Below are 20,619 nucleotides of genomic sequence, written 5' to 3' on the forward strand. Positions count from 1 at the left end.
ATGGACATGCGCCAGGATAATTCTCTCCAAAAGCTTGCACCAGATTGAGGTAAGACTAACTGGCCTATAGTTTCCCGGGTCCTCCTTCCTCCCCTTTTTGAAGATGGGAATCACGTTGGCCCTCTTCCAGTCCTCTGGCACCACACCAGAGCACTATGAATGCTCATAACATTAGCAATTCTCGTTGGACCAGCCACATTAGTGGAGAATGATGAAGAACCAATAAGTACAAAATGTGTTTAATGTGTGGGAAAAAATGATCTAAAACAAAAATATCAGGTGTTCAGGTGCAGAATATTCATAACAGCTCTCAACCAATAAGGCCAACACATGAATATGAATTGCAATGAAACTGTACTTCAGGACATGCTGTCTTTATTTCACCACTGTCTTTAGTTAGTGTATCAGTACCTGAAAATCCAAGTTTGCCATACAACAAGCAACTAAGCAGAGCTACGCATACGTAGAACAGATTACACAGATCTTTATCTGCTTTCAGTATGTGTAGAGCGGTTACTGTAGCATAAGAGTGATGCTGTAGCCACGGTGGTCTAGAAATTATGAGAGAGGCAAGGATTTCTTAGGGTGAAATCTTTTATTGGACCAACTGTGTACTAAGTAGACAAGCTTTTGAGTTTCTCTCACCCTCTCCCACTATGGCTCTTTATTATCCTGTGCCTGGATCTTCCGATCAAACCTGATGTAAAATGTCTTTGTAACAGGGTTACCTTCCCAGCTAGGTATTCACCTCCAGTCTTCCCCTGTCTCTGGGCAATCTGCCCATTCCACTTTCCTGCCACACCTTGAGCAAAATAAAGTTCAGCTGTTATTTGAGCAGGAGACTACCTTCTGTCTGCCCTGATGACTAGGTTCACACGCGTATGCTCTGACCATCCTTGTGCATGCCCCATGCCTCAAAGACATTCCACTTCATGTTACCTCTCCAGCCTAGGTCCAGAGCAAACTAGGCACACAGCTGAAGCTCTACTATACTACCCCGGAGGGCCATTACCATGTCACCCCTCTCTCATGAGGCTCCCATTCACTCCACTGGCTCTCACCCACAGAGATGACCGGAGCAGAGTGTGAGGCCCAGAGCAAATCAGCCTGTGCAGGGCCCCCGCACCAGGGGGATGTGAGGCTGGGGTTATAAGGTGTCCCTTCTGGGCTTTCACCAGGGAGGCAACTGGCCTGGCATTTCCTGGGGACTCCCATGCCGCTAGGAGCCCCACCAGGCCACCCTTCCCCAGCAGGGTACAATTTCACTTTTTACCCAGGACAACAGGAGCCTCCACCTCCCCATAGCCCCTTCCCATATAGGGGTGTGCGAAACAGGCCATATTTGATTTGGATTTGGCCCTAATCAGGGACAGTGATTCAATTAATTGATTCGGATCATTGTCCCCGATTCAATTTGGCCAAATCTGAAGATCTGATGCTGATCTGGAGAATCAGCTATTTGGATATAGACACAGCTTTATATGTTTTTTCTACATACCAGGTGTGGCTCATGAACACTGCGATGCTGAGGCGCATGGAGTGTCCCACAGGGGTGAGTTCAGGGGAGGCCCCCAGTGCGCTCCCCGGCAGACCTGGAGTGGACCAGAAGTGCTTCTGGTCCACTTCCAGGTCTGTTGCCAAGCACGCTGGGGAGCCCCCTGCACTTCTGGGGGATGTTCCATCTGCCCCAGCATCACAGCGTTTACGAGGCGCCTGCTACCTAGAGGCATGTAGAAAAAACATTTAAAATTGAGTCTATATCCGAATCGCCGAATCTCTCCAAATCAAGTTGGAGGGTTCCAATTTGATTCGGAAAAATTAAAGGGTCCTCTGATTTGATTTGGATTCAGGGATTTGGCCACTGAGTCCGGCTGAATCTCTGCTAAATTGAATCAGGGACCAAAGCTTCGCACAGCCCTATTCCCTTACCTCCAGGTTGTTGAGCAGGAGCTCAGTCGGCTGATGTTGTTGCCTCCCTTGCTAGCAACCAACTGTCCTCTTTATGTATCTGGCCTGCGTTTGAAAATGGCCACTGCAATCAGCCACCTGGCAGCTGCCTGCTCCAGTCCTTAAAGTGGCGAGCACCAAAGGTGCACTGCCACAGTCTTGCTTTGAAAAGCTTGTCTAACACTACTATACAGCTGGTCCAATAAAATGTATCACCTAAGAAATCCTTGCCTCTTGCAGAATGGTTACTGTAATACAGGGGAGATTTCTAAGATGTGAAAAGCCATTAGGAAGTACTGTGCGTTGATTCATGAATGTGGTAGAGTAAGGGTGATGTTGCCTCCATTCATGAATGGAATTGGCATAAATATTTATCCTTAAAAATACCTATATTTAAATACCTAGTGACCTCAGGTGTAGATAAGAATGAAACCCACTGAGATTGAAAGAGAAAGGACTTGTCTTTGATTCATCAGCAGAGCTGTTCTTTTTCCTAGATAAATAATAATAGATATTATATCTTGAGGGCTGGCCGGTGTGCCCTGAGAAGCTTGCTTACTGTATCCATTCAGTGCTCAGCATTTCAGAACAGAAATGACCAAAAGTTACCTAACAAATTCAAATGTAAAACCATTCACAGAACAGAAGCTTTATATCATGCCTCAACACTTTCCCTCCCACTCAAAGCAGAACTCAAGCAGATGATGAAAATAAGAAGAGAAGCATGAGGTGCATCTGCCTTACTGAAAAATGAGAAATTGGAAGATGCTGCCAGACACCTTCAGCTCTGGGCTGATGAGCCAACACAACAGCACTTTGCTAATTAATTACTGTGCTTACTAAGATTCTTGTGTTTTTCCTGATCAGAAAGTGCAGCACGCAAGATGTAAACAAAAGCAAATGATATTGCCACAAGCTGCACTCAGGGTTCACAACCTGAAAAGGGAAAGCAGAAAAGTGTTAAGTACGGAGAGCCAAAATTAGCCACGATGTCGCTGTGGTGTTAAGCATTCAAGCTTCAATACAGGCAATAGTTTTAATGCCAATGCTGTCAACAGCTGCACTTGTGATACTGGTACTGTTTGCATGCAGAAGGTAAAGATCTTGAGGAGGTCTGTCATTTCATGGACTGATTTCACTATTGAAAAATCAGCAGACAGATCCAAGCTGTTCATGCAGCAGGTCTCTAAGACCCATCATATGCTTCCAGCCACAAGGGTATGATCTAAACATCTGAAAAATAATTAATGCTTTTTTAAAAAATGCATAAGAAAATGCAAGTATGAATATTAGTTTTTTTCCAAGATGTTTTAACCCATCATATTCACAGACTAATGCAAGGTGAGCTGCTGCTAGTGCGGGTGGTTGCTTTTTTTTTTTTTTTCCTCTCCCAGAAAACTAGTTTATAGACAAGAATCAAATATTTTGCTTCCATGTTGACCAGTACTCTACAGAAAGGATATAAGCAGCTGGAGATCAATACAGGCCTACAGGAAAATATAAAAAAGGCCTCCTGTAAGGCCCATCTAAGCAGCAGCAAATGAACAGGGTCTGTCCTCTATCTATAGATCTGACACTGGTTGTCAAGAAAATATCTTATGTGACTTCTTGACTAGGCAGTAAAGATCCATTTGACAAATACAATCCCATTGCTTCCTGGGTGACCAGCTGCTGGAATGGACAAGTGTCTCCACTGAGAACTAATGACTGCTCAAGGATTTCAGGTCAACATCTGCTTTGAAGCTTCTGGGCTTTTGCGAGTCTATGAAGAAACCCAGTGCATCTCAGAGATTTATAGAAGAAGGTACTGTATTGGTCTTGGTTTAGAAGCAGAAAATACATTATAGGTCTTAGTGTGGGTGCTCCATTTAAAGCTTTATAGCTAACTTGGGTACCTCTACTGCACTAACTACAGTGAAGATCCACCCTTTCATCCATCTTCTCTTTAAAAAGTTTGTACAACTTTTGCAGACACTGAAGAACTACTTGGTTTGAATATTTGTAATATGTTCCTCAGCCTGAGAAGATATGTTCTCCACACAGGAGAGAAGACAGTCCCTGTAGATGCAGGCTACTAACAAGCAACTTTGTGATAAGAGAGTCTGTTGTCTCATTTGTCTGCAACAAAACAACAGCTACTAGAAAATACATGGATGAGGACAATGCTTAAAGGAATAAAACTGATATAAGCAGCATAGTACTGGTTGGATCTTCCTGCCTATAGTACCTTATTCTCTCTGGAAAAGGCACAGTACAATTCCCCAGGAGGAAGGTCAGAAGGCCAGTGTTATGCTATTTGGTTGGTTGACCACTCCTTGGGGACTAGGACAATCTAAAGAATCTGAACATCACTTTTGTTTATCAAACTTAATTTATTCAATTGCTCTACTTTGCTTTAATTACATTTTCCCTGCTGCAATCAAAAGACTGCTTCATCTTTGGAGCTTTGAGAAAAATGTTTGCCTGCAGCTAACAATCTCCTCCAGTCTTTCTGGGAGATCAAGGACTTGCATGATCATTTGACTAGAATTTTCACTTTATTAGGGGAAAGGAATCCTCCTGCGTTTCTTGTTATGATCTAGGACAGAAGCTGTCATCTCAGAAGGAAGAGGCAGAGGAACACTTAGGATTCATCCTCTTTCCTGGCTCAGCATCTGGGAGAAAATGTGCTGTTAGGACTTATTTCAGGTGGGTCATTTTGTCAGCCTGAGAGCGATGGGAAGCCAGCAACTAACAAGTTCATCAGGGAAGGAGAACTGATTGTCACTAGCAAATAACAGGAGGGAACTGGAAAACTCTGGGGAAAACTGATTTTGTCTCTGTGAGGTCATAAATCAGTTAAAGTCTGGTACAACCTTAACACCTGGAGAGTCACAAAAAGACATGATGGACTGATTTAACCTCTGGTTGATGCTGGAATAAGTGCAATCTGCTCTGCCTCCTCTAGTACACTGAACAGAGGTAGGGAACATCTTTAAATAGCAGCCTAAGGCCCCCCCGCTCCCCTACTCTGAACTAGGAAGTAAGCAATTCCTCTGACTCAAAGGTTATGTTTAATTAATCTTTTTCACCCAAGATACCTTGGGTATAGATAGATCATGGATTCCCATTGCCCTGTAAAAGATGGGACACTCCAGAAGGCACAGACATCTGCTTAGTCGTTATGTTAATGGCATACACAAAACTGATTGGATGAGATATTAATTCACTTTTGATGTAATCAGAGTGTATCCTACAAACAGGTTTTTGTCAGCTTCGCAAAATACAATCACTGTTAAAAGATGCTTGCCTCTATGATGTTTAAAGAAAAGACCTAGATCAAGCCTTCCAGCCAAGTTTTATGGGGAAAAATACTATTTAGCATTTATTGACACATTTTTCATCTATAAAACAGAAACACTGATGCAAAAAGAGGACAGGACTGAAGTGTGAGGTACATAATCCATATTCAAGCACAAACTAATAATGTGCTGATTTTCAAACTGTAAAGCAGCTAGCACGCCTACTGATTATATTGACATGGAGATGATCCCCAAGCAAGCAGCTGACTGAAGTCATGCAAGGACACTTATGTATGTTTGACTATTTAAAAATATTCTCACACGCAGAACACACAAAAATTTAGTCCACATTAATGATCAGACTCTCTGTGAAGTCAATCATATCATTTCTAATATTTGTCAGTCAAGTGTCTTAAAATCAGATACATTTTGCACTGTAATGTTGAAGAAGTGACCACCATAGAACAAGTGTCTTACAAGTAGGACTTATAAATGCCTGTTATAATTTTAGGGATGTTGGTTGCATCCCTGTTGGTCTAAGGACATAGGCAGACAAGGGTCTTTGGGTATACATGATATCTTTTATTAGACCAACTAAATAGGTAGAAAAATTGTTCTTTGCAAGCTTTTGGGCACAAACACCCTTCTTCCGGTATAGGGAGAGTTGGCTGGCTTTATGTGCTGTCCCAGATAGAATAGAATAGAATATGCAAAATGCAGGTCAGTGAAAATGCAAATACATGGCAGTGAGGATCAGAGGCCACAGGAAACAACAGGTGCGAGATGGGGGGGGCGGGGGAGGGAATGCTGACTGGGTGATAAGATGTAGCTGGTAAGAGGTAGAGAGGTTACCTGAGGTTATCAGATGGCTGGCAGGTTATAAAGTGCCATAAATCCAATGTCTACATTTAGTCCATGATTTTTTGTATCCAATAGATTTATGAAGTGAAGTTCATAGGCTCTTCTAAGAAAGGTGTTCTATAAATTCACTTTGAAGATTAGAACTGAGAGATTGGAGAGAGAGTGGTTGTCTTATGAGAAGTGTGCACCCACAGGTATTGGGTATTTATATCTTCAGCTCCAACAAATAATAGAATACAAGGCAGTCAAGGGGAAAGAGACTTAATGGTGGGGGTCTACTACAGACCACCCAACCAAGGGGAAGAGCTTGACCAGGAATTCCTAAGTCAGCTCACGGAGGTAGTCAGGTCAAAGGACGTGGTCATCATGGGTGACCTGAACTTTCCAGACATCTGCTGGGAAGAGCAGTCAGCCAGGTCTGACTGCTCATGTAGTTTCTAGCCAAAATGCAGGACCTCCATCTAACCCAGGAGGTGCACAGCCCCAACAGGGGACACAACTTGTTGGACCTGGTGCTAGCCACCGGCGATGACCTGGTGAGGGGGCTGCGGGTGCTCGAGGACCTGGGTGACAGTGATCATCGCCTGCTGCAATTCACCATCCAGCACAAGGTGGCAAAGGCCTGCAAAAGGCAGCAGCCTTAGATTTCAGGAGGGCAGACTTCAATGAGCTAAGCAGAATAGTCGGGGAAGCACTGAGGTCCCGAAGGGGAGGGGAGGGGAGCCGAGCCAGGTGTCCAAGAAAAGTGGTTGCACCTTAAGGAGACAATCCTCCAAGCACAAAGGGAGGTAATCCCAACACGGATCAAAGGGAGCAGGAGCATGCAAAAGCCCCCATGGCTCACCAAAAGCATCCGGGAATGTCTTCTAGCTAAAAGGGAGGCACACACCCAATGGAAGGGAGGGGCCATCACCAGGGAGGACTATACTGTGGTTGCTCGGGGCTGCAGGGGGGCGGTCAGGAAGGCCAAGGAGGAGATGGAACTGGGACTAGCTTCCTGGATCAAGAACAACAGGAAGTCCTTTTTAAATACACAGGGGCAAAAAGAAGGTTCTGGGTAACGTGGGGCCCCTGCAAGACCCGCTAGGAAATCTGGTCATCGTACCAGACGACAAAGCCAACATATTTAACGATTTCTTTGCCTCCATTTCCCTGAGCAGGAACAAGATCATCCCCCCACTTGGCCCCACTCAGGCCCCAGGGGAGGCACACCTAGGCCAAGGGTCAGGAAGGATCTAGTCAGGGAACTTCTGGAGGGACTGGATGTATTCAGATCAGCTGGTCTGGATGATCTCCACCCCAGAGTGCTGAGGGAATTAGCTGAGGTCATTGTGGCATGGCTTTACAAGCACTCGTGATGCTCTGGTGTGATGACAGAGGACTGGAAGAGGGCCAACATGGTTCCCATCTTCAAAAAAGGGAGGAAGGAGGACCCGGGAACTATAGGCCAGTTAGTCTTACCTCGATCCTGGGTAAGCTTTTTGAGAGAATTATCCTGGCACATGTCCATGAGGGGCCAGCAGGGGAGATTATGCTTAGGGGCAACCAACAGGGCTTCATTAGAGGCAGGTCCTGTCAGACCAACCTGGTGGCCTTCTATGACCAGGTCACCAAACCCTTAGATGCAGGGGTAGCAGTGGACATAGTCTTTCTGGACTTTAGGAAGGCCTTCAACACTGTCTCTCACCCCATTCTCATTAAAAAACTGGGGGACTGTGGTGTCAACACCCACACAGTCAAATGGGTCACCAGCTGGCTGGAGGGCCACACCCAGAGAGTGGTGGTGGATGGGTCATTTTTGACCTGGAGGGATGTGGGCAGTGGGGTCCCCCAGGGCTCGGTCCTTGGGCCTGCACTGTTTAACTTCTTCATCAGTGACTTGGACGAGGGGATAAATAGCACCCTGTTCAAATTTGCTGATGACTAAGATGTAGGGGGATGTGGGCACGCTAGAAGGGAGGAATAGGCTACAATCAGACCTAGACAGGTTACAGGGGTCGGCAGATGAGAATAGGATGGGATTCAATACTGACAAGTGCAAGGTGCTGCACCTGGGGAGGAAGAACCAGCACCATACCTACAGGCTGGGGAACTCCCTTTTTGTCAGTGCAGAGGCAGAAAAGGATCTTGGAGTCATCACTGATGCCAAGATGAATACAGGCCGGAAGTCTGGGCAGTCAGGAAGGCCAACCGCACCTTTTCAGGGGGGCTAGGATCTGGAACCAACTTCCAAGCAAAGTGGTGCTGGCTCCTACCCTGGGAGTCTTTAAGACAAGTCTTGACAATAACCTTGCTGGGGTCATTTGACCCCAGTACTCTTTCCTGCCATGGCAGGGGGTCGGAGTTGATGATCTGCTCAGGTCCCTTCCAACCCTACTAACTATGAAACTTTGAAATCAAAAGCCACATACAAATCTCTCAGTCTCTAAATCAGATGTCAATCAAGGAACTTGATTAAGCTGTGTGCAGTAAATTAGGTCTTTGATTAACGGAGACCACGTCTACGCAATAACCTGAGCAGCCACCCATCACTATATGATGCACTGACATTATCTCAAGTTCACTTTAATGCATAAATAATACGATATAGGTTTTACGGGTATAGACAGGAGGCTACACAGGGGCAAGTGTTCCTTACCAGCTTGGGCAGGCTTCTTCGGGAAAAGACTCTACGAGGACAGCGGAGGTGAAGATGAGCAGAGCACCAGCTCCTCATGTTGAGCCATTCCACAGTTCGGCAAGGAAGGGGACCATCCTCCTTGTGGAGCAGGATCAACTGCTTCTGGGCTCGAACTGCTGTGTTCTCCAGCATCCTTTCCAGCTGAAGTATACCACAGACACACACAGTAAGGATATCAGTTCTCTGTTATTACAGACAACTGAATAAATTTGCACCATCTCTGCTCCTCTCCTCCTTATCTTCCTGTATCTCCAAATAAATTTAGAAATGTGCACACTAAAAACCATCATACAAGGGTAATTCAGGCAAATATGTTCATGTCTTTGGATTTACAGGACTACTCCCAGCAACCGCACGTAGCTAATTCTTCCCTACTTTGAGCTCAGCAATCAGATCTTTTTACACATAATAAGGTAAAAGTCTTTGCAACTCTGAATTAGCAGGGACGTATACAGAACAGTTTTATTAAACAAGGTGGACATTTTATTCATATAATGCTGAATGTAAACCTAAACATGCAGTGAATCAACAGACAATGCTCGTGTAACATGAAATCTATTTCCCATTTCAAATCAAGTTTACAAATGCTTAACGCTGCTTCTGATGGGATTTCCAGCATGTTTTAAATTAGGTTGGGAATTTTTTTCTTTTTCCTGTTATCCGACTGATGGCAACATAATGTATGTCACTGCTAACCTCTATGCACCTACTTATTTCAAGGCAGAGGCAAGCCAAAGGAGTGACATACAAAAGAACTGCAAAGGGTCACATTTTTCAGACTCCCTGGAGCTTCAGATACGTTTCTAGGACTCAGAAACCTATCAACCTTAGAAACATCTTTTTAGGAATCATGTCCCAGGCAAAAAGGGACATCAACAGTCAGAATCCGAAATAAAGTAAATGGTGGAACAAAATGCACTTGAGAGTCTGTGTCATAATGGATGAACTCCTCCAAAACAGTGCAGTCCCTGTGAGTTAACTTGAAGATTTGGCTGAGATAATAAGGAATTCCTTAAAGGAAAACAGCTTTTCAAATTGTGTGAGAAAAGCATTTTCTTACTGTGGTATGAACAGAAGAAATAATGAAGCAATGTTAAATGGGTTAGAATGCTATTTAGGGCAAGTAAATTCTTAAAAGTTGCAATGCACCGCTTACAAAAGTTTGATTCTGTTATTTTTCAGTCCAAAGGGTATCAGACCCAGTAAAACTAAACAGTGCAACTTTTGCATAATTTTGGCAAACCTAGCAAGAAGAGATGAGGGAGAAAAATATTCTGCACCTCTCCAACAGTGGGCTCCTGCTCTCCTAGTCCAACAATTAGGATGCAGTCAGCCTGTCGGATACAGCGCTGGGTCCATGGAGTAAGGGTACTGTCTGCCTGGTAGAGCACAATGCGATGAATATCCTCCTGCTGCCCCAGCCAGCTACTGAGTCGATACTCATGAATACTGGAAGACACAGACACAAAAAACATTCTTCTCCCCAAACAGGCAAGTTTTCAGTCTGATGACAGGACAAAATCAAAAAAGGAAGAGGAAATATGGAAGGTTATCAGCAATTTTGAGCATTACATGACATGCTCTGATCACTCTATTTTAAAGAAGCATTTCTCTTCTTTTTTCCCTATTTTAGACACTGTTTTCCCAACTGTGTGTGGGAGGGGTGGGGAAGGGGGACAGGGGGTGAGGGGGAACCTATTCCCCCATCCACAGCACCATTGGTAAAATCTCAGCTGCTCAGGTCCACTGTCACTGTGCTTTGGGAAAACACAACCTGGAAAAAACGAGCCAAAACAAATCTTTTCCTATCCCTCAAACTAAACTCAATTTCATTGCTTTATGTCCCAAAAGATATCAAACACAAATCAGATCTACTCTTTCCAACAAAAGCAACAAGCCAGGACTACAAATGGGCAGAGCACTAGCATAGCTATGACACTCTCCAGCAGCCATCTTCTCCAGTCTGCTAACTCTGAGGATGCTTTCAAAGCAACTAAACGCTGCAATGCTGGTTCATGGCCACTACCCAAAGTTAACTGTGTTGTTCCCAAGGTGCAATGTGATCTGGCTTTTAGAGTCCCAGACATGATGTTAGGATATAGATTTCATAGATTTTTAAGGTTGGAGGGGACCTCACTAGATCGAGTCCGACCCCCTGCCCTGGGCAGGAAAGAGCACTGGGGTCAGATGACCCCAGCCAGCTGCTTTTCCAGTCTCCTCTTAAAGACCTCCAGGGTAGGGGAGAGCACCACTTCCCTTGGAAGCCCATTCCAGGTTCTGGTAACCCTCATCATAAATAAGTTCTTCCTGATGTCCAATCCAAATCTACTCTGTCAGTTTGTGGCCATTGTTTCTAGTTACCCCAAGGGGCACCCTGGTAAGCAGAGTATTTTCTATTCCTTGCTGCCCCCACCCCCCGATGAATTTGTAGATAGCCACAAGATCACCTTTCAGTCTTCTCTTGTGGAAGCTGAAGAGATCCAGGTCCCTTAATCTCTCCTCACAGGACCTTACCTGCAGGCCCCTAACCAAATGAGTAGCCTTCCTCTGGACCCTCTCAAGGTTATCCACATCCTTCTTGAAGTGCAATGCCCAAAACAGGATGCAGTACTTCAGCGGCGGCCTTACCAATGCCACATAGAGGGGAAGTATCACCTCCTTAGACCTGCTCGTGATGCACCTGCTAACGCATGATAGCTTTACTTATCACTTTGTCACACTGATGACTCATGTTCATCTTGGAGTCTACTATGACTCCGAGATTCCTTTCTGCCGCTGTGCTACTTAGAAAGTCATCTCCCAATCTGTATGTCCGTTGGTGATTCTCTCTCCCAAGGTGCAGCACTTTACACTTATCTTGGTTAAACTGCATCCTACTCTGTTCTGCCCACTTTTCCAACCTGTCCAAATCTGCCAGAATCCATTCCTTGCCCACCAATGTGTTTACTTTGCCCCATAATTTGGTGTTGTCTGCATATTTGGACGGAGCGCTCTCCACGCCCTCATATAACACTGCCAGAGCAAAGGCAGGTATGGCCCGCAGGCCAGATCCCACCAAGCATTTTCATCTAGTCCATGGTACCCACCAATAAATTGTGCCCATCCCAGCCCTTTCACCCATGAGGGTGGAAGTGAGGCACCCATGTGTACACACAGCCCCAAACATACACTGTTGCCTCACCCCCACCCTCGCGAGCAGAAGGGCCTGCCCGGTGTGCAGCTTCTATGCAGGTCTTCTGCTGCTGCAGCCCCTTGGGACTGCGGGGTGAGGCTGCAGCTGGATGGGAGGCTGGAACTGGCAGCAGCACAGAGCCCATGCCCAGGGGAGTGATAACAGCATGGAGCTTGGCTGGGCAGCGTTATAGGTGTGAGTAAGGGTGGGGGGGGATGGCACACTCCTCCCATGGTACACAGCCCCCAGCTGGTGGTGGTGGCAGCAGCAGCAGCAGGTGGGGCACAGGCACCTGGTCAGGCATAGCTCCAGCCAGTGCTGGACACTGCAGCAAGGAGCACAGCCTCCACCGGGCAGTCTCCATTGCCGGTACTCCCTGCACTCACACAGCAAAGAGGAAAGCCCCACATGCTGGAGCCATCTGCCTTCCCCACTGGGGCTGCATGACCCCAGAGATGCCTCAGGTGCTTGAGCCAGCTGCCTTCCTCCCCACCCCCAAGGGGAAGGCACCTGGGGCTTTCCTCCCCTGCAGTGCAGCCCTGGCAAGGAAGGCAGCCAGCTCCAGCGCACAGGGCTTCCCTCCTGCGCCTGAGAAGTGAAGGGGGTGCGTGTGAGTGGCAGGGAGTGCCAGTGATACAGACGGCCCAAGGGAGGATATACCCCTTGCTGCAGTGTGCAGCACTGGCAGGAGTCATGTCCCACAGGATGCCTTCACCCTAAGCACCCTGCCTCCTGCAGCGCCATGGGGAAAGTGCAGGAGGTCCCCACACCTCCCACCCTTTGTCACACACTACAACGCCCCACATATATACAACCTCCAATATTGCTTATGCGCACCCACACAGCTACACTGCCTCACCAATCCCCACACACACACCCACATTCTACCACCCAGCCACTTATACCCCCCCACCCCACCATACAGACATACACACACATCTAGACCCCACCATACATTCCCCCCACAACATACAAGACTAAGAATTTATTTTTGAGTTATGCAGTCACCTCTATATACACTACACAAACACATATCATGACAAAAATATTTTTTGGAATAAAATTAAAATATACTATAGTAGGTGTTTGACTTTTAGTGTATGATTTGGTTTTTTGGGGGTTCTAAGTTGGCAAAAACCCCCCCTTCCAAAAGTAGTATTTCTAGGGGGCAAGGGGAGGGACTTCTGGTGGCAAAGGTCAGGGGTTAGAGGTGGGACTTCTGGTTGCAAGATGTCGACAAAGGAGAAGGGCAACTGTCAAGGGGCAGGGCTACCCATGCAGCCCTTGACAGCTCACCAAAACTCGTTAAGCAGCTCTCCGCCTGAAATAATTGCCCACCCCTGTGCCAGAGGTACAGTGTCTATACACTGGGATCTTCAAAAGGGAAGGGAGCAAAGTTAGCAATTTCCTTTCTTGAAGAAGAAAGAAACCAGACTTCTATTAAGCAGAAGAACTTGTGGAACCATATTTATAAGTGTTTGTATTAAACAACAACCAAAGCCTTTGGGAACCTATACATGTGCAGCAAGGCAGCTCTGACCCCTGCTTAATGCTGTTTTGCTTAGCGCTAGTTCACTATAACACTCATTTTAAATTGATACCCAATTTCACTTAGCGCTCAGCAAGTTTCATTATAATGCTTGTGGTTGCCATCTTGGGTCATTAAAAACAACTGCAGTTGCCATCTTGGGTCATTAAAAACTTTCAGCTTCACTTAACGCTCAGGTTTTCAGGAACCAATTAAGAGCACTAAGCAGGGGTTGCCTGTACAGTGCGCCAAAGCAGACTCCAGTGTCACATGTATCAATGTCCCCAGTGCTGAAAAATGGCAGCAGGAGTGCTTTAACTAAAGCTCATTTGACAGGTTTTAGCTAAAGTGCTGCCATCACCATTTTTCAGTGCAGGGACACTGATACACAGGACACTCTGGGAGCTTTAATAAGAGCAGCTCTCGAAGCATCACTCTTTATGTTTGAGCCATGACCATAACAATCTATGGTTAAGTTTCTCTCCAGTTACAGGCTTCACAGTGTTGTTCTGCCTTATGCTCATGAGCCAAAAAGATGTTGATGCTTTCAGGACTACAAACCTAAATTTGAACAATAATTCCAGTTTTAAAGAAGCAGGTAAGACTCGGATTCTATACTCTATACCTAGGTGTGCTAGGTAAGCATGTGAACACAGGTAGTGAATGAAAAGCAAGTCTAACCTATTCAGTTTGATATACCTGAGAAGCTTCTCATGGGTGGGTTCTGCCACTTTGCAGGCTCTCATTTATTCTTCCTGCTTTTTGTGGTCTTAAACATTTACTTACTTATTCTAAAGAAACAGGATACAGCTCTGTCTGATGTTAATCAGGCGTTTCATGACATCTTTACAAATGAATGTAAAATACCTCTTCATTCAATGATTAGGTTAATTAATCTTCCATCTACTTCAAATGCATTTGCTCAGCAATTGGAGAAAACAGGTGCATGATAAAGAGCTTTTATAATAAAAAAATAAAATTTTAAAAATATGTTATCAGATCTGAATCTACTTTATGGCCAAGCACAATGCATGTCAGTAGGCACTGCCACTTTCTCCAATCCAAGCAGTCTATTTTCAAAATAAAGCAGTGCTGGCTCCCCAGTCCAGATGAATAGCACAGGGTCAGTCCACATGCCAGTTCCTGTGTGGGCTCAGAGTACAAGGTAAGCGCATGGGTGTGACCCTACACTTTGGATCCCGCCATGGTGCAACTATGTAGGGCCATGTCACCTGGACCACACAGTTTCCTACCCATCCAGAAATTTGGCAGTGGAGTAGTGGTGGCAACATTGGTTGTTATGGCTTTGGGAGAAATTAACACTGCTACCACTCCACTGCTGCCAAATCTCCAGACATGTGGGGCGCCCCACAGGCTGGGTGACAAAGCTCCATATGTTGGATTCAGACCATGGGCAGGAGGTCAAGCTCCACTGGACTAGAGCACCTTGGGCCTTCCACACTGGTCTGTTAGAAGTTGTTAAGGAAAGCACATACCTGTCTAGTGCAGCAGAACCAAGCCGCTGTTTGATATTATCACTGGTAAGCAGCAAAGCAGGACCTAGAAGAGTACAAAATCATTACATACAAACACCAGCTGTCTGGCTGCTGACAAGTTGTACAAGAAAACAGAACAAACATTCCTTTCACAAAGCACTCCATGAATAAACTTTCTTTCATGATCCTAAGGAGTACCAGCACTGTCTAGAATCAACCCTGCCTAGAGGGGTCAGTCCCTGCCCACAGCTCTAACAAAGCACTTCCATATTTACCTGCAATGACTTTTACTCTGAACCCCCAGGCTAATGCCTGTCAGTCCTAGCCCACAACGCCTCTGACCTACAATCTATGACGGTTTCTATTGCAGCCATTTCTGATCTAGATTTTTGTTCTGGCAAACAATGCAGGTGTCCCATCTTCAGCTGAGGAAAAACTGGAATCCTGTTTCTAAAGAAGGAAAGGTTACATTATTCACTCACTGAACCAGTCTTCATTATATGTACATCTTTCATGGACACAGGGCCTTCTACTCCTCAAATGAATCCTAAAGTATTTTCCCCTAATCTAGTTCCCTACAGCAGTTACTATGCGCTATGTATAAAACAACTAGAATAGATAGGACTTTAGTGTCATTGCTACTCCTAAATGGGTCTAGAGAGTAAAATCAAAGGCACTTTTCTACAAGGTGAGGGAAGAGAGAGGGGGAGAAGAGATCTGCTGATCAAACTGGGTCTTGCACACCTAACGTAGATTGGGTCTTACACACCATACTAAGCCACTCAAGTGACTTTTCAACACACATAATGAAAAACATTTTTTTTCTTTCAGCCATTTTATTCAATATTTTATTAGCTGTAATAAATGTCATATGCAGTGAAGTTTTCCCACCAGAATAATTGCAGCTAGATAGACAAGACACGGAAGAGAAATTTAAAGAATTAATCTCATCCTGAAAGGAAAGGTCGTCTCATATATTGAGAAAGACATTTGTATTCAGCAAAACATGAAATAAAATCCGCCTGTACTAACATTTCCCCATTGTAATAATTCAATTCCTTGTTAATGCAAGAACTGAATCTGTTAATAAGATAACAAGCTGTTTAAAATTATATGCAGCCTCTTAATGCATTATAAAGCAGTACCACTTGTGTACTGAGCAAAGTACTAGAAGCCAGGAACATGAGTTTGATTCTAACTTTGCCATTAACTTGCTATGTGACATTAGAGAAGTTGGGCTTAAACTTCTCAATATAACTCATCAAAAACAACAATTGGTAAGAGAAAATTGCAAGTTCTCATAAGAGAGAAATGACAAAAAGTAGTTCCTTATGTTTGCCCCCTTTTTCGCCTCATTCTATCTGTTTTAGGATACAATTGTATTATCATAATTACAACAATAGTATTTATACTGTATTCATTACATTAAGCCTAGAAGCCCTTAAGGGCAATTGGGACACTACAATGGCAGACAGTCTGAAAGAGAGACATTGCCCTCAAAACTTTCCTGCTTATTCGGTTCCTATCATTTTCTCAACTTTGACTGAAGTAGTCAAAACTGTTCTCCTTGCAACCACCAGCTAAAAGGAAACCTAAAGTAATTAGGGAGAAAGCTTTTCTGTACAACAGACATTGAAAGCACTGACATTTGGGAAAATATAAATGCCAGCATTTGCTCTGTTTTAAAGAATGAAAAATAATATAGAAACTTAATGCAGTGTATGACACTGATATTTGGAAAGCTGGGAGTTGACCTCAAATGTTAAAGATGTTTTCCTTTTCATTCTGCATATAATTTTAATCCTTTAATCCTCAAACTGATGTGGCCTTTATTTATTTATTAAATGATTTTAATATATTACAGTATGTTTAGGCCTTAATGCACAAGTTATCTTTTTCTAATTTAAACAGGTTTATTTTTAAACAGAAAAAGTATATTAATTTACATAAAATCTGACAAATAAAAAAAAAAAAATCAATTTCTAGCCACTCTATTTTTTCCCCACAATACTTTTGTTCCTTCCTGCCAGGCCTCATCTCCATGCATTTCAACACACGAGTTGACACAATACAAAAAAAAAAGCAGCGATCACTTCAATTTTTACTCTCAGATCTCCAAACGGCTAAACCTTTTTCCATTCTTATTCCTTAATTACTGGATCTCTGGTAATGGAAAAGGAAAAGGGAGAGAAAGAGGACGACAAAAAAAGTCACTGCCAACCTGGTATATAAATTAAGACTTTTGGCGGGGAAGATGAAACAAAAGATGATGCTTCCAGGTACATTTTTCATTCTTAAATAAAGTTTTTGATAGTGGAATTCTATTATCCTTTGAAACTGGAGATACTGGAGTCACAAAACAGCATCTGTGAGCGTAAGCATGAGCAAAATTGCACATCTAAATGCTCTCACAAAAACCTGCCTATAACTGTTGGTTCTTCGCATTACACAACTGCCGCTGCACCAGAGTACTGGCAGAGGATGGAATCGTGCTTCCAAAGCGATCAGTCAGCTTTGCTTTGCTTTGCTTCAGAAGTAATGACCATCTGCACTGCACTTTCATTTTCTAGCATACTCCCAATTAACAAACCAAAAAAAGCTCCACCTCATTAACATGTTCAAGAAATCAACATACCCATTCTTAAGCAGGCAAAACAGAACTATGAAAACACTATTTAAATTTAAGTAGCTCAGGCAACCTTGGTGCTAAAGTAATTTCTCCTGTACGTGTCCCTCATACAGGTGTGTTAAATAAGCACTGTAGCACCCTAGGTGCACTATTGCTTGTAACTGTGTGAGATTATCACAGCTGCATTATGTTTAAAACGCTGTATTCACCACACCTAGCGCTGGCGGTGTTTTTCTGAAAACTAACCTCCACCTGCAGCCCACCTCACCCCAGCCTTCCTGATAACCATCTCGAAGAGATGAAAGCCTGGATTCTAAAATGATATTTATGTAAAATTAAAAGGGAGCAAAGTTGCTTGAAATTCCATAGGAAGTATCCTTGGGATCCTTATTTACTTTAAATGTCAGCACCCAGGAGGTCTTGCTGTACATCAGCAATGTAATCTCATAGACAGAGGTGAATACTTTCTGCTGAGGAATCTCACCAGGGAACTTTTTACTGGTGCTCCAAATGTTTCCATTTTTCAGGATGATTGATCCCCAACAAACTTTAAGATCAAGTTAAGGATAGAGGCTAATAACTAAGGTTTTGGTTAACGTTACCCTTCCAGAACCACAGAAGCCTATGAAACGTAGTTAAGGCAGCACTTCAACAAGGCACCCCAATTCTACCACAGTAGAGGTATGCCAGGCAGTCATCTACCCTTCTTTCTCAAAGAATATCAGAAGGATGCACGGCAGAACACTGGTTTTATAGCCCAGCCCATAAGCAAACAACACGAGGCATCCTACTTTCTGAGAATGCTGCTTTGAACAGACAAGGTGTTCAAGTTGGCCTCTCAGCTCTTCTCCCAAAACAGTGCCCTAAGAGGTCTTTGGGTGCCTCACTGAAGAAGGTCCACTTTAACTTTACATTTCCTTAATTTCTAGCTTAGATGTGTGTCTTTGTAAAGAAACAGTTTTTAAAGACATCACTTCCTGAAACCCCAGGTGCATGCATCTCTGCAATTTCAGCTACAATGCCTTTTGTAAGGACATTTCCTGAGGGCTTTTTGATGACTCGTGTCTACTGGACTGGGGCTCTGTTTGTGCATATGAAGCTCATGGAGAAATGCCTGCTTGGCATCCTTGTTGTTAAAATCTCTTGCTAATTACAGGCCCTGAAAACTGAATTGTGGAAGACAGCTTTGATGCTGCAAATCTCCTCAGGCCTGCAGAGAAAGGGAGAAACAGTAAGCCAGAGGTATTGCCGCCAGCGGGACTCAGTAAAAGCACACAAGAATCACCATACTCCTCCAAACTCCAAGCAGGATACCCAGGAGCGTAGAATCCTTCCCAAAGCTTTCTTATTTGTACATTAAAAAGTTCCTCAGATTCCTGACAAGGTTCTTTGGGTAAATGTGATATATTTTATTAGACCAACTAAATAGTTGGAAAAATTGTTCTTTGCAAGCTTTCAGGCACAAACACCAACACCCTTCTTCAGGCACAGGGAGAGTTTGTTGTTTTTTTGGGTGCTCTCCTGGGTGGAATGGAAGCCAGTATGCAAACAGTTTGCCTAATTTTTCCAGCTGTTTAGTTGGTCTACTAAAAGATATCACATTTACCCCAAAAGCCCAGTCTGCCTATGTCCTTAGACCAACACCACAACCAACAGCACTCAGATTTCTGACCACGTCCACTCCACCCACTGTGGGGTCTTAATAGACTTGGCAAGGTCCCCAACACCGTCAGCGTCGTGGACAGGAAAAGGATGTCAAGAAGGCGGGGCTGTGAATAGCTCCAAATCCACTGATTCCTTCTTTTTAAGACTTGCTTTAAGTACAGAATGGCTCAGGGTGCTAAAGTGCAGTGCTGATCTCACAGCATTTCTAAAGGGTATCAGCATCTCTGACAGGAAAGAAAGGACAACTATTGATACATATATTTATCATTACTAAGCAGATAGATTCTCAGGTAAAATTACTTTAAGTTCCAGGCCACACGGCTGCAATTGGCTGCTCCTGAAAAGAAAATATGCAGAAATGTGGATTTTAATTAAAGCACATCTAAAAATAACTCTGAAACAATACGTCTCCCTACTAGGGACTGTAAGAAAGATAGGGACACTGTTTTTGTCTTAATTTTATCCACCTCTGCCAGGGTGCTCTGAACAAAGTAGGTATAGTTTTCACCTCTCATAAAATGATGGGAAGTATGCTCCAGCTCTTTAAATACCATCAACTACTTAAGGTGTTATAATGGTAAACATCTCTTCCTCTGATTAGCTCACCATGAAATATTCATGTGTTCTCTCCTTCAGTGCATTTTTCTCCACTAATGAATATGAAACATATTACAATTTAAAAAATTCTAAACTGATAGGCAACAGAGGTAAATTTTGTGATTCCCATGGTTTAGACGCCCAAACAACTGAGTTTGAACAAATAACTTATTACGCTAATAAAGCTAAAATAAATTCACAGATGCACAAAGGAGAACCAAATTGAAGAGACAATACCTTTATTGCCAGAAGTAGTTATAAAGACAACCTACCTGGAATAATACAGGTCATGGGAAGATATCATCATGAATAGGGTGCAGCAAAGAGATTGTACCATAGTAACAGCAATTAAATGAACTTCAGCTCATTAGAAAATTGAGCTGACATTACAGAAGGCCACAAAATTATGAGAGAGATGGATGAAGCTGAGAAACAGGGTTTTTTTTAGTATGATATAAAGTTCAAACATTTAAAAAGGCCTGCTCAACAGAATGAACGTGGCTGTGCCAAATCATCAAGGAACAGACAGACCTTTTCACTCTTGAAAATTAAATTTAAATTGGGAACCTGAAGTGTGAAGAGAGGAACCAGAGGCAGAACTCCATGCAACAGGAGTTTCAGAAGGACCCCAATCCTCCTTGATGTGTTACTGGAAATTAAAAGACATGATTCCAAAACGAGGACATAGTATGCTATAAATTGTACATTTTAGGTCAGGCTGTCCTTCTCCGTTTGACTTTGAATTTTCTCACAAACAGATGGA

At 43.8% G+C, this 20,619-nt stretch overlaps 1 protein-coding gene across 6 annotated transcripts in view; it reads right to left on the minus strand.

The window, feature by feature from the left end:
- PNPLA7 (patatin like domain 7, lysophospholipase) overlaps nt 1–20,619 on the minus strand; it is a 283,100-nt gene that overhangs the window by 77,594 nt on the left and 184,887 nt on the right. For all 6 annotated transcript variants that reach the window (XM_090022996.1, XM_090022991.1, XM_090022990.1 and 3 more), the window contains 3 exons: nt 14,966–15,029; nt 10,050–10,218; nt 8,728–8,910 (listed from right to left, as the gene is read on the minus strand). In XM_090022996.1, the coding sequence (XP_089879122.1) occupies nt 8,728–8,910; nt 10,050–10,218; nt 14,966–15,029 (416 nt within the window). The remainder of the gene's footprint in view (nt 1–8,727; nt 8,911–10,049; nt 10,219–14,965; nt 15,030–20,619) is intronic.

This window comes from Crocodylus siamensis, chromosome 11, assembly GCF_052110815.1.
Source record: "Crocodylus siamensis isolate JL-2025a chromosome 11, ASM5211081v1, whole genome shotgun sequence".
NCBI classification, from domain to species: domain Eukaryota; kingdom Metazoa; phylum Chordata; order Crocodylia; family Crocodylidae; genus Crocodylus; species Crocodylus siamensis.